The sequence below is a fragment of the Notothenia coriiceps genome, unplaced genomic scaffold (assembly GCF_000735185.1).
Source record: "Notothenia coriiceps isolate Sejong01 unplaced genomic scaffold, NC01 NC01_scaffold00009013, whole genome shotgun sequence".
Lineage (NCBI taxonomy): Eukaryota > Metazoa > Chordata > Actinopteri > Perciformes > Nototheniidae > Notothenia > Notothenia coriiceps.
In genome coordinates, this window is record NW_011341714.1 from 45,309 (window position 1) to 59,466 (window position 14,158).

Here is a 14,158-nt window from a genome sequence, read left to right on the forward strand (position 1 = left end):
TTTCCTTTGCAGTACACAGTCACATGTGTCATAACTTGTCATGTTTGATCCAAAGGGTATTACAGGCCCGCGGGTATTTTGTGCGTGGTTATGTGTGCAATGGCGCTGAGAATGTTACTTCCAGAGTATTATTCGCGTGTCGTATTGCTTTACGTTTATCCCGATTCGTCTCCATTTCACGCTAATGTTCACACCCCCCGCCCCCCCATACCGCCGGAGTGGAGTTCCCCCAAGGACCCCCAGTACGTTACTAGGGGGGATCGTTTGCGTATAGAAGTTTTGAGAGAACGACATCATATGGTTGTCTTTGATACTACACGTCCCCAACCTACTTATGCGACGATTTTTCACGTAACTTATACTAATATATACTTCTATAGAAAAGCCTCACGGAAACCGTCTGCCAAGACCTCTTTTTGAGCAAGAAGAGGCGACGCTATCTCGTGGTTATTCCAGGTCGAGCCTCCTGCCGGCTAACGAAAAAACTAGTTGTTAACTAACATCAAGCAAAAGTTGGAGTCGGTGCCATGTCTGCAGAAACCAGACTTATTGCACAACTTATCTAACTAGGCCTTTAGGTCTTTAGGAGGGTTTGCAAGGTTGAATGACTTCGGGTCTTCTGCAGGGTAAGCTCTGGCCGGCCAAACGCAAGGAGTGAAATAAAATTAAATATATGGTAATAAAACCTGCTTTTGAATTCGCAGCTCTTTTCCGTTCCACCGCACTCACGCATCGTATCCAATTACGCTGAGTGCGAGTACGAGTGCGAGGTTACGCACTCACAACCGTCGGGACGCATGTAGTTTTGTACACGCGTCAGGATGTTGCGTTTACGAATGACCAAAACGACCAGTTTTGCCAGAGTTACCGTAATTTTGCTTTATTGCTACTACATAATTGGTATTAATTTATGGTTATAAAAAAATCTCACTCCAAGCTGAACTCAAATGTTGGCAGCCCTGATGTACGTCTTTGTTGATAACGTCGCAAGTTTGTATCTTTCAGTGTTGAGGTGGGCACCGTTAGATTCTGTGTCTTTACGATCATAAACGATGTGTTGGATGTGCAGCTAGGATAAGTAATAAGGGAGCTAGGAGTGATTTTCGGTGCAGTAATAGGTTAGCATTTTTCGCTCTGGGCTATGTGTGTGTTTTTTTTTAAAGAAAAAATGAAAAAGATCAGTTAAATTAGTTTTTTCCCGTTATATGGATAGAAAAATATTCATAGTTTATTAAATATTAAGGTTCCTTAGACGTTGTTTCCTGCAAATGACGCGGAACCGGGTCCGTGGGGCTTAAGAGCAGTTTTTACTCTCAAGGTTTTATCCAAACTTCTTGTGTGTGGAAAGGATATACTTCATTAAGGCAAAAAGGACAAATCTGTGGTGTCACAAACTTGGGTGATGATAAACGTGTTGTGGTATCCTAAGTTTGTAATGTAAACTGATTGATGGGTATATTTCTACATCAATAACTTGCCAAGTGCAGGTTTCTAAGCAGCTTTACAGATTACAATGTTTATGTATCAGTGGAGTCTGGAGAGCCAAATAGAGATAACAGGGAAAAGAAGACAGAAGGTAAAAAGCAAGAAAAAATAAGCACTGTAGAGTAATAAGAGAAAGTAAGGGAGAGAGAGAGAGGTTAAGGATGCTGAATAACACAGTGTGGAGGAGACGCAGTAAGAGCGAGCGAGATATAGTGTGAATAAGAGAGAGAGAGAAGGGGGACGGGAGGGAGAGAGCAGACAAGACACATAAAGCAGTGTGAGCGGAGCGGGCAGATAATAACCATCGCTCACAGCACACACAATGACCATAACAATCCGCCTAGAACAGGATTTATGGAGCTAATATAGGCGAGGGAGGAGGTAGGGGAGGAGAGGAGGAGAGGCAAAGAGCTCTCCCAGACACAGCGCGTATAATCAACAGGCCTGAAGAACATCTCATTGACAAACACACACAGAAACCAGGGGTGGAAGAAAAAGCACGACTTGTGTGAAAGTACCAGTGACACAATCTGAAAATACTCCATTTAAAGTAAAAGTCCTGCATCTAAAATGTAACTTTACAAATAATATCGGCAACATGTAGGCTACTTGATTCAAAAGGTTAGGTACGGGATAATTGTTTTACTGTGACTGAAATTATAATACAGGGCATTAATAGGTTAATACTGGCACATCATCATCATCATATATTGGATAAACATTCCATTGATTGATTGATTAATGCTGCAGGTAAAAGTACAAACAATTAGTTTTGCTTTCAAAATGAAACTGAATCTGACAAACAAAATGAAACTGAATTGGATCATGTCAGAGGATTGGAGCGAAAATGTATCGTTAGCGGAGCTGTTAACAACTCATCATACACCTGAAATTATAACTCAAATGTGAGAAGGGCAGAATTTAGACAATCATTTTGTTTAAGAGTTCAGAAAGAAAAAAAATATATATATTAAAAGGTAATATTTATATTTCCCTCTGAAATCTGTTGAAGTAGGATAAAGTAAGACAAAATGAAAATACTAGTATGTGGAAACGGAATCTGCAACAATGCATTTCGGTCACAAGCACTTACAGCTGAATTCAAAATTGTACACACATTAGTTAACATATTCATTAACACACACACACACACACACACACACACACACACACACACACACACAACACACACACACACACACACACACACACACACACACACACACACACACACACACACACACACACACACACACTTATCACTTGGCAAGCAGAGGAGTGTATGAGTGCTTGTTCATACATAACCAGAAGTATTATCTGTGCATGGGCTTGCATTTACGCTAGTGTGTGTGACTGTGTGTGTGTATGAGTGAGTGTAGACTAATGCCTCTGCGTGCATTCTTTGTAGCTTGTGTTTGTGAGTGTGTGTGGACATGCATTCACCCTGGTTTAATTATGCAAATTGAAATTCTCATTGCTCTCACTGGCTTTAGCGTTGAGCCTGGCACTTCGCTTTTATGAGTGTCTTCCCACCCGTGGCTATTGGTGTGTGTATGTGCGTGTGTGATTATCCAATAGTACCGTCACATCAGCAAGCTAAATTATGTGACAGAGCAAACAAACAGTGTTTGGTCCAGCGGGGCATTGGGACATCCAAAAAGTGACAGGAAGGCACAGCGTCACAACCAAAGTACCCTGCTGTAAATTTAAATGGGTCTGCTTGTGTGTTTGTGTGTAATGTTGTTGGAAGTGTGTGTGTAAATTGATATTTCTATCTATTCTGTTCTTTATTCCTTGCCTTTTATGCATACATACCAGTATTTCCGGAGGATTGGCAACTCATCTTTATCGTGTCAGAGCTTATAGTCAAGAATTTTTAACAGGCAACCATAAAAGGCTTCTCAACGCAAGTACATCAGGAATGATTTATAATATTTTACGATGATTTAATGCACAGACCAAGTTTTCTTGCTCTACTCTATTTCTGCTGGTGTACGGAAAACATACACTTCACCACAAAATAATTGTATGCATTAATGATGATTTGGGGCGATACAAGGAGTAGAAGAGAGAGGAGGATGAGAGAAAACAGTTGGAAAAATAGGAAAGAGATGGATGTGGTGGGACATTTGAACATGACAATTCAAATCATAGGTCATAACAATTATAGAGCCACTCAAGCAAATGCACTTCTATCTAATTAGATATTATAAGATTTACTATCAAAGCAAAATAATTTGACTGCATGCAAGTGTTTGTATCAGCTAAAACATTTCTGTTTGCAGAACATAATTTGACTTAAATGTCATTATTGGGGAATCTTGTGTGTGTTGTGATGTTTGTGCTGGAGCCGCTTTATCCAAAACAGCACTCCGGTTAGAGAGTTGACACGGAGACAGGAAGTACATTCTTTGGACTTTATATTAGCTTGGTGCTGGTCATCAATACAGAACACATAATCTCTGATGTAGAATCACATACAGGATGTCAAATGCGGATGATGAGGATGAAGATAATGTAGTGAATAATAATGATGGAATGTAGAGTAGAGAATGGTTTCTGCAAAATAACACAGAAATAGAAATAAGGCTCATATTACAATGATTACAATAACTAACCAGACTCTGGTTATTAATAATAAGCAACAGCAACACTAATTGTTGCTAAAACATATCAGACACATTGCAAACTCATTGCAAACACATACATAGCTAATAAAGGCTAAGTTAGCATCTCATCCACACACTGTATCACTGAATAGCTTAACTTAGCTAACTAACTAGCATTAGCTTCATTTCTCAACAAAATAGTGCAAAAACGGGACATGAATAGACTTATTAACACACTGACTTAGCAGGACATTATGCATACTTCTTATAACATTCCTAACATTAAAGATCTGCAGCTTACATTTTTCACAAACGCATTCTCTGTGACGATGATAACAGGGTTGCCAACTTTGGGTACCTGGGTGGAGTGAGATTTTGATATCATGGGTTTAATTACACATATGCACACTAAATGACTGCTATCGTGTCAGTAGCGGGACCTTAGCATATAGGATATACAATATATACAAATACACAATATTGGACACAGACTATAAAGGGCACAAAGTTTCATTCACTAATGAAAGTCAAACGTGTTTCCACTGTTTTATTGTGTGCATAGGCCTGTCGCGATAAACAATTAAATGACTTATTGTACGATAGATAAAAATGAACCCGATAAATTGCCATTTACATGAGGATGTGACTAGCAGTTTGAAAGGATTTACTTGAATTATTATTTTATATTATCACAAAAAAAAAAAAAAAATGTATCCAACAAAATTAGTTATCGTGAGAGGCCTATACATGAAACGCACACACACACACACAAACAAATCTACAGACTTACTCCAAACTGCCAAATATATTAATTAACACACTCTCACTCTCATATACTCTTTGACTCTATGTTGGCCTAGTCGAACAATAAGCAGCAGACTTTTACTTTTTTATAATTTCTACTGGATCTTAGATCTGCGCATGCGCAATACGGGTCGGGGATTGACCAACCTTCTCCCACTGCTCTGCTGTCTGTTAACATTGTTAAGAGTGGTAGGGGCGGGGAGTGAGCGGATCGACAGCTTAAGCAGCTGTCAACTCAACATTGTAAATAACCAACCAAAAACGATCGCCGGTTCATCTTGTTTTTGGCGTGAAAATAGTTTGGGCAGCGTGAGAGCGTGAGATTTTGAGTGAAAGCGTGTATCACACGCCAGATGCTTGAGAGTTGGCAACTCTGTGATAATATGCATATGACGATGCGACCGCAATAATGTCCTGACATGAACGCATGGATGTATACAGAGGCGAAGTCCCGCCCATCTACTTCCGACCCATTGGACCTTATTTAGGAAGAATTATGTTTTGAAGTTAATGGGGAGAGAAAACGTATCTTTCGATCCCGTTTGAATTGTGCCATGAATTACACATATTATCTCAATCTTAAAAAAATAATTTCCATGTCAAAAAAGTCACAGTTTGTCATAAAACTGTTGAAATATAAGACTGTGAAAAATATGCAACTAGAAAGATCCCAGAGTCGCGTAAGTGATGTCATAACTGATGTCATAATTGTTTTCCTCCACAAATATAAGCGATAGCTAAGATAAGATAACTTTAACAAGATGCCTGTGTGCTTAGTACCAGGTTGTAATCATACTATCAATGGGTCTTGCTCGTTCTTTCGCTTCCCGTCTGATAAAAGGACCTGGAGTGGCTGGATAAAGTTAGCTACATAGCTAGTAGCGAGCACGTTAGTTAGCATTACAGCCTTAGTTAGCCGTATCATTTTTATTAGCCTTAACATGAAGTAACATTAAGTAACCCAACATGTTAAACAATAAGAGTAGTAGTCATATTTCGTGAAGCCTTTGAAGATTACTGTCACACCGGTGTGATCATTCTATAATACACCGTTTAAGCCCGGATGCCCCCGGTGGAGAAATGCTAACGCTACATTAGCGTCGGCGATCTTTTCTACTTCATGCTATCTGCACAAATGGTTGACATTGAACATTAAAAAGACCAGGCAGTTCAGTGAGAATCAAAGGAAGGCAGGCAGCCTGCTTTGCATGACATTCTTCTGGACGTGTTTCATTGTGGTGATAGTGAGGGTAGTCAATCCCTTTTTTGGCAATCTGTGACGGCCATCTTGGTGACGTATGTTGTTGTGCGAGACTTCACATTTTTATGGCACTTTTCTTTTTTTTTTACTTGACAAAATTATCTTTTGAATTGACAAACATCATGTGTAATTCGTGGCACAATTCAAACGGGTTTGAAAGATAATCTTTCTCTCGCCATTGACTTCAATACATAATTTTTTTTTAAATAAGGTCCCATGGAGGTCCACCGGAAGAGGAGGGACTTCGCCTCTCTATAATAAGAACTGGATACAGCCGCAGCATCGGAGGCGGGGTCTCGTTCTTTCCTATGAGAGCTGCCCATTGGTGCGTGAAGGCAAAATGGCCCAACTTTTCAGAGCAGAAGAACCCGTATGAGCAGTCACAGAGCATGCACCCCTTAAGCCCCGTCCCCCGAGCGCCCACTCTCGGCTCACTAGAATGAATGGAGAGCGAAAATACATCTAGATTCGTTTTTTAGTGCATTTTACAACTTTAAGGACTTCATGATTCTAATAAGGGCTATAAAAGTGTTCATACTGGGCAGTTTATTTAGTTTAAAAAATAATTATCCGCTGATTTACAGACGTTTCTTTCCCCATGTTAGTCAATGGGAAAAAGTCTTTCTGGGCCGGCGCACTTCCTGGGGGCTTGCATGAACTCACATGTGTAAACCTGGATGTATAATAAGAACTGGATACAGCTTGGGAGGCGGGGTCTCGTTCTTTCCTTTGAGAGCTGCTCATTGGCGCATGAGGACAAAATGGCCCAACTTTTGAGAGAATGAAACGTCACAGATTACCCGTCATGCCTGCCTGTCAGAGCAGAAGTACCCGTATGTGCCCTCATAGAGCATGCGCAGTTGAGTTGCCCCTTAAGCCCCGCCCCCGAGCTCCCACTCTCAGATGCGCGTTCATAATGCAGAGGAAAACAACTCTCAGAATAACATTATTAGCACATTTTACAACTTGAGGACCGAATGTTTTTAATAAGGGCTATACAAATGTTCATACTGGGTAGTTTATTTAGTTTAAAAAAAATTATCCAACAATTTACAGACGTCTCTTTCCCAATGTAAGTCAATGGGAAAAAGTGTTTCCGGGGCCCACAATCCATACGGAAGTGTAGTACTGCCGTTTTGCCTCAACGAATATTTTCCTCAGAGTCCGGCGCACTTCCTGGGCTAGGCTTGGAGTAGCCGTTGGGGAGAAAATCAGCGACGTAAACGGTGACGTCATGATGCAGCAGTGTCAGCACCAGTCGGGCTCTGGGCGGTGTGAACAAAACGGGGGCTGAAAAGAAAAACCGGTTGCGAACCAGAAAAGCTCTAGCACGGAACTAGAACGGGGACCGCGTTGGTGTGAAAGGGGCATAAGTTAACTTTTTTTTATACGAACAGCAGTCGCCATGTCAAGTGTAATGGGAAAATATCGTTTTTAACATAAATTCATTTATATAACATTTACCATATTCCACATTGTCAGGCTTACCCATTGGGTGTTCCTGAAGAGCAAGTTCAGGTGCTTGGTTCAGTGTCTCGTGTGGCAACACTGAATGACATCTCCAAGTGGACCATCACCAAAGTTGACACCCTGGCGGCACTCATGAAAACTGAAGATGGGTCCTGGGAGGCAGCAAAGGTAGAAAATAGAGGGATTATCAAATCCACACAATCAATAAAAAACATCATGAATCGTGAAATATACTCTTGCCTGTATCCTTTTTTTCATATGTGGTGATTTCTTCAATGTTGTTTAGAGCAAAGCAATCATCACCAAGTATCTGGAAACTCCTGGAAACTCCCTTGGCGCCACTGAGCTGAACAGCATTGACTCCAACCTGTGCTCATTAGACATCAGCGCGCTGGAGAAAATCAAGCCAGACAGCATCAGGTGGGTTGTTGTATGTAGGGTAAGGATACATAGACATTCCACCTTGAGTTTGGAATTTTGGACGGAGCTTTTTTTTGTTGTTGCCAGAAATTGAAATATTTGGGCGAGAGGCTGGAGCTGAGGCAGAATAGGTTCCCTAAAGTTAACAGCTACATACTGTATAGCTAGTTAACTTGATTAGCAATGTACATCTTACATTATTAATACCTGTTGATTAAGATGCTTGCTTAAGCTTAGGGGGAGAACATTCTTAAAACCAAATGATTTTACCTGGGAAAATTAACAGCCATCTCCTTTGAGTTTCTTATAGTGAAGCCAAACAACATCTGTCTTTGCGAGATAGCATTGTACGCACTAAAGCTTATGCTGCTTTATTGTCCTATTAACTCTAAATCTGATAATTATTTGCAAAATTATCATGAAGCTATATAGTAGAAGGCTTGAAAGTATCAACAACTGAGACTATAAACTCATCAGGATAATGTTTACTAGGTCTTCTTCTTAGAGTACTTTGCATTGGCTTCACTTTTCAGACCCAGAGGTTGTCACTTGGTGATGATGCAGACTTAACATTTTGTTATTTTTTCCCCAGAAATGCCAAACCTTTGAATTTGGCGTCATGTTCAACGGAGCAAAAGAAAGTCCTGTATGAGATCAGTAAAATCTCCTTCGTCTCACAGAGTTCCAATCCCACTACTTACTACAACTTAATTAGGCCCTATCTAGGTAAGAGTACATGTTATATGTATTTCTGGCTGTTTCTTTGTCCAGTAAAACTCCTTCTAATTTCCTGTATTTCTTTTCTACCTTGATAGGCGGGGCACCTCTGACAGATGTAGTAGAATTGTCAAAACAGAACATCCACATGGACTTGAAAACTTTCCGGAGTCTGGACCCCAACGTGATCTCTGTAAGGGTATTAGAGTTGACAAGAGAGCGGGTTTAGGACATCCATTAAATAATAGGAAATATTGAATATAACACTACTTAACTGAAGCTAACAATGTAATACATTTAGGAGGGTTAATGGTTAGAATAACCCAAAAATGATTCCAGCCCGCAGGGTTAGCTTAGTTAGCTTAGCTTGAATATACAATCTTTAAGATATCTGTTTCGTTTTCTTTGCGGCAACAATGGGGATAAGCTTTAATTGGAGTTTTGGCAATCAAAACAGTGTGCGTACCATGGGCTTTGGGAACGTCGCGACAGACACCCAGTTCTTAGTTAAGAAGGATGGACCCAAATGCAGGACATACACGGTTTTACTGAGAAGTACCTTTAATGGGAGATAGAAAATGGTGCTTGTAATTTATAGCTTTATCAATTTTTTTGACTTTTTTGTAAAAATTATCTCAGGTAAGAGGTAACGTGCAATTTACAAATCTTTGATTCGGTTTAAAGTCATTAAAATTAAACCAGGCTGCAAGGTGTGATCTGCAATCTCTCCTCCTTTCTGTTTTTAACAAGGCATACTGTATGTCCCCACAGAGCACAAAAAAGTTGTGAAATGTTCGATTTTTTGCAGCTGCAATTTAAAAAACTAAAATGTCCAAATCCATCATAGATTTAAAAAATGTAATTTACCAAAACTTTCACTTGTAAAAAGTATTTAAGCAACTTATTTCTATGATATTTCAATCGTTGCCTATGTGTTAATACTTCTGTCCAATTGTTTTGTGTGAAATGAGCAGAAATTGACTGCGGCGGACGTGAAAGCCCTATTGGGAGCCAATCTACCAGATCTGAAGGTGTTTGAGAATGCTACCACGGTTGAGACCTGGAGAAACTTGTTGACCCAGACAGAGCTGGACACCCTGGGTGTGGGCCTAACCACCAGCAGAGCCACCCCGACCACGGCACCACCAAACCCAGCTACCGTAAAAACAACAAAAGGTAAACACACTTTGTGTTTGTTATGACAACACTTAAGCAAGTATTCCCAGTAATACTTGCATTATCATAAAATGGATTTATAGATGACAAAGTTATACTAGTGGGTGACTTTGAATGATTCTACAACGCACTGTCTAACTAGATCAAATCTCATCTATAGGAAAAGCAACAACGGCCAAGACGGTGAAAACCACACCAGGTGAGCATAGCTTCTGTGTGTTTTGAGCAGTGGTGAAAAGTAACTGAGTAGATTTACTCAAGAACTAAGCTTAGATATAATTATGGAGTACTGGTTGTTGAGTATTTCCATGTCTTGCTACTTTATACTTCTACTCACACAACATCTCAGAGGAAACATTGTTCTTTTTACTGCGCTACATTCATTTGAGCTTGTCATTGACAATCTTGAAGATTTAATATATCCTATGTATTTGTGAGTGATAAAAACAGGATAAGATAATATTCTAAAACACTTTTAAGAGAGCCATTGTGCATAATGAGTACTATTATTTGTGATGCTTTAATACATTTTTCAGATAATATTTACTACTGTAATGTTACTTAGGCAACAGTTTGAACTCACAATTTATACTTATTCTGGAGAAACTCACAAAACTGCTGGCCGGCTAACCAATCAGAGCAGACTGAGCTCTGGTTTCAGACAGGGGGTGAAAATAGGTACTGCAGCACAGGCAGTATGAGAAAAAGAAAGAGCTTTTTGAACATTAAAGCATGGAGACATGTCACAGTAGAGACACTACATACTGATATGAACCTGAAAATGAGCATAATAAGTCCTCTTTAATGGCCCCATTTTTAATTCACATCTGTTTCGTATTATGCAACTAAATGGATTTCTAGCAAAGGAAGTAACACCACTGGGTGACTGATTTGACAATGCATTGTCTAACTAGCTCAAATCTCCTCCACAGCTAAACCAATTACATCCACGGCCCCGAGAGTGACAACAACAACAACCGCACAAGGTTAGCATCTATGATTGGTTTCTTATTTACATCATGCCGTTTTTTAAGAGCTTAATCATTGCTTTTTAACAATCTGATCAATGACCAATAGTGTTGAGAATACAATTACGCCTCTGTGATTTATGTCATTACTCCTATAATGTATGTTTGTTGCTTTGATTTCTAGTTAACGCCACAAGTGGGGGAGCACAGCTTGCAAAACACCCAACATCCATGTTCCTGGCTGCTCTGCTGACAGCTGTGCTGCTGCAACTACTACAATAACCATCATAAATAGATGTGAAACTTACTTATCATACTCTTCAATAATCAGTAACTATTTAATACATTTTTCAGTAATGCTCACTTCTTTAGAGTGAGATTTGTTATAATATGTTAGTTATTTATCACCCTGGGAAAAAAATTGGTAATTCTACTGCTCACTCTTAATGTTTAAAATTGCAGAAATATAACATTTATATAATGTGTTCTAAGGTGATGGGTCACTATATACTCAACTTACTGGAATTTGTAAAGGTTAGCACTGCTAATAATAGCCTTTATTTTGTATAATTATTAAAAGCTTAAGTGAATGAAAAATACATATCATAAAGTGCACTTTATTGTCTATTATTGTAACTGCAATGCTACTCCTCAAATTAATAAATGCTAACTAACAAATACCTGATGATTGTGTTTGTGTCTCTTGGATATTTATCAGTTTTACATAACACCATCACTATCCAAACGCATGGCCCTAGCCAGGCTTGGGGAGTAACGGATAACATGTAACCAGATAACGTAATCAGGATACAAAATAAAGTAAATGTATTCTCTTACAGTTACATACATTGTTTTTTTGTATTAGTAATAAAATAATAATGACAATAAACAGTGCATATTTCCTCTGAATTATGTTGTGTTGTAGTTCCCCACTGTCACCACTGAGGGGCAGTGACTCATTACAATCGTCTACAACTGGCTGCAACAACATATCATTCAACACTGTTGGTTATGAATTTTTGAAGTATATAAATTATTGTTTCTTGTATTCTGTCCTTCACTTGTGTAAATAGCATTACATGGTAGAGGGGCTCAGCAATCCTGAAATGCAAAGAGTGATAGTATAGTATTTGGAAAGTATAATGAATGAGTGCAAGATTTTATGATGTAATGGCCGTGGCATAAGTAAATGAGTTTTAATAGGTTTCATTGCGTACTTCTAGTCCTCGGCCCGTCCACACGGCAATAATGATCTGTAAAAATACTCACTAATGAGTTACTTTCCTGTAATGTGTTATAAAGTTGTATGTGTATGTAAATGGTCTGCTAAGGCTAAAATCCCAAAGTTCCCTGCAGAGGGAGTTTCTCTCTCACACTTGAGAAGAGATTGTTTTGTATTTCTGAATAATCCAAGTTTAAATGTTTATGTATGACTGATATTGATTGATTGACAGCAGCGCTCTACCTCCCCCTGCTGCATATGGAACAAACTGCCTCCATTGCCTCATTGTTCCTGATGAATCCCCTCTGCGGCCATTCTCCTTGACAGTGTGACATGGAATCTGGGCAACAAGGTTTGGCGTCCCTTCCCCCAGTGACAAGCCCAAGTGTGCTCCAGTATATAAGCATCTGATTGTGGTTAGCTTTTGCAAGATCATCACAACATACAGACAACAAAGGGAATTGAAAGAATGAAAAACAGCATTAGTAAATGGGGAGTAAGTAATCAGAAGTAAGTAGGTCAACGTTACAAGGGCACTGTTCCCTGTTGGCCCCCCCTTAGAACCACCCCTGATATCTACATTCGTGTTTTGAAGAATATTTTAAACCTAACCTCTGACTTAACCTTTATCCCAGTGTTTTCATCCTTTGTGACACGATAGAAAATCACATGTGTTTTCTGACTGTAAGAATAGATTATAATATTCAGTTATTTTTCAGCAATACTACTTGATAGAAGTAATCTAGAAAAGGGTTCAAGTTCTTAATTCTTACTCAATTAAAAAACTTTAATGCACATGAGTATTTAAAAAAAGAAATAACTATTCCTTTTTGTACTATTATACATTTTAGCATTGAGTCTTGTTATTATTAATTAGCTACAGTTGAAGTGGTATTATCACATTGACATTGTTGGACTTGGTTTAAACAGTATGTGTGTAATGGAGTTTAATTTATAGGTTGTAAATGAATGCTAACGTTAATGTTTTGTATGTAAAACCTGAATCACTGTCACTGAATATAGGGGAGGGAAAATGTAATATTCCTATCTGAAATGTAATATTATGTAATAGTTCCTTAATAGAGAAAGAATTTCTTAAAAAATACTGTGGAGAAGTAAATCAACTTAGTTACATTCAAGCGCTTATTATAAAAACAAATCTAATTTTAAAAGATATTTAAATAGCAGAGGCATGTACATTCCTTTGACTAAAATGTATTTTAATTACACGTTATTATTTTTGGTTTTCAGCGTCATTATAGAATGTTTGACTGTTTGAAATAAAGATGAATATTGAGGGAGTGACTGGCTGCAGCAGCACCACATAACGTACAGCATGTGACAGTGTGAAGTCCTGCAGGAAATTCAGCATAAAGCTTCAGCTACAGGAAGCAGGAAGTGGGGAATTGGGGAAGCACGTAAAGAAACAGGTAAAACTGTAAAGCACGAAAGTGTTCCAAAGTGAACAGGGATTTTTTTTTTTTTCACCGACATACTTTCAAACTCCACACAGTCATATGTTAGGAACGTGATTTGATGAGTCAGTGTTCACTTTGACTATCACCATAATGTATTTCACTATGTGTGGCTGATTAAGTGATTCATGATGAGTCATGCTGAGTTAAACATGCTACTCATGTCCAGTATTCCCAGGGATTCCCACGGCACAATCATACACACGTGCACAGATTCTGTACAAGCAGGTGTGCATACAGACACAAATTAGTGTATGGATATTCTCTTATGTCATATTTAAGAGGAATGCTGGAGCTCACAAAGGGAATCTATACATTTTTAGAGTAAGAAAACTTTTATTTTGAAAGGATAACAATAATTATAATTATTATAATTTTTCTTTCTCTATTATAGTTTTATCAGATGTGAAACAGTAAGTGTACCCGTATACACCAACAATATTCCCCTTGTTGCTATCATCTTTAACATTCTTTCCAATTAATTGTCAATGGAGCGCAGTTCCATTCTTTATATTTTATCGCAAATTTGACTTTTAGGGCTCATGTTTTAG

At 38.7% G+C, this 14,158-nt stretch overlaps 1 protein-coding gene across 1 annotated transcript in view; it reads left to right on the forward strand.

Moving 5' to 3' along the window:
- LOC104945038 (mesothelin-like protein) overlaps positions 1-11,711 on the forward strand; it is a 33,289-nt gene extending 21,578 nt beyond the window's left edge. The window contains exons 8-15 of the mRNA XM_010770666.1: positions 7,642-7,797; positions 7,916-8,049; positions 8,642-8,775; positions 8,865-8,959; positions 9,741-9,942; positions 10,103-10,141; positions 10,875-10,928; positions 11,095-11,711. Coding sequence (XP_010768968.1) covers positions 7,642-7,797; positions 7,916-8,049; positions 8,642-8,775; positions 8,865-8,959; positions 9,741-9,942; positions 10,103-10,141; positions 10,875-10,928; positions 11,095-11,192 — 912 coding nt within the window. The 3' untranslated portion in view covers positions 11,193-11,711. The remainder of the gene's footprint in view (positions 1-7,641; positions 7,798-7,915; positions 8,050-8,641; positions 8,776-8,864; positions 8,960-9,740; positions 9,943-10,102; positions 10,142-10,874; positions 10,929-11,094) is intronic.
- Positions 11,712-14,158: the final 2,447 nt, after the last annotated feature.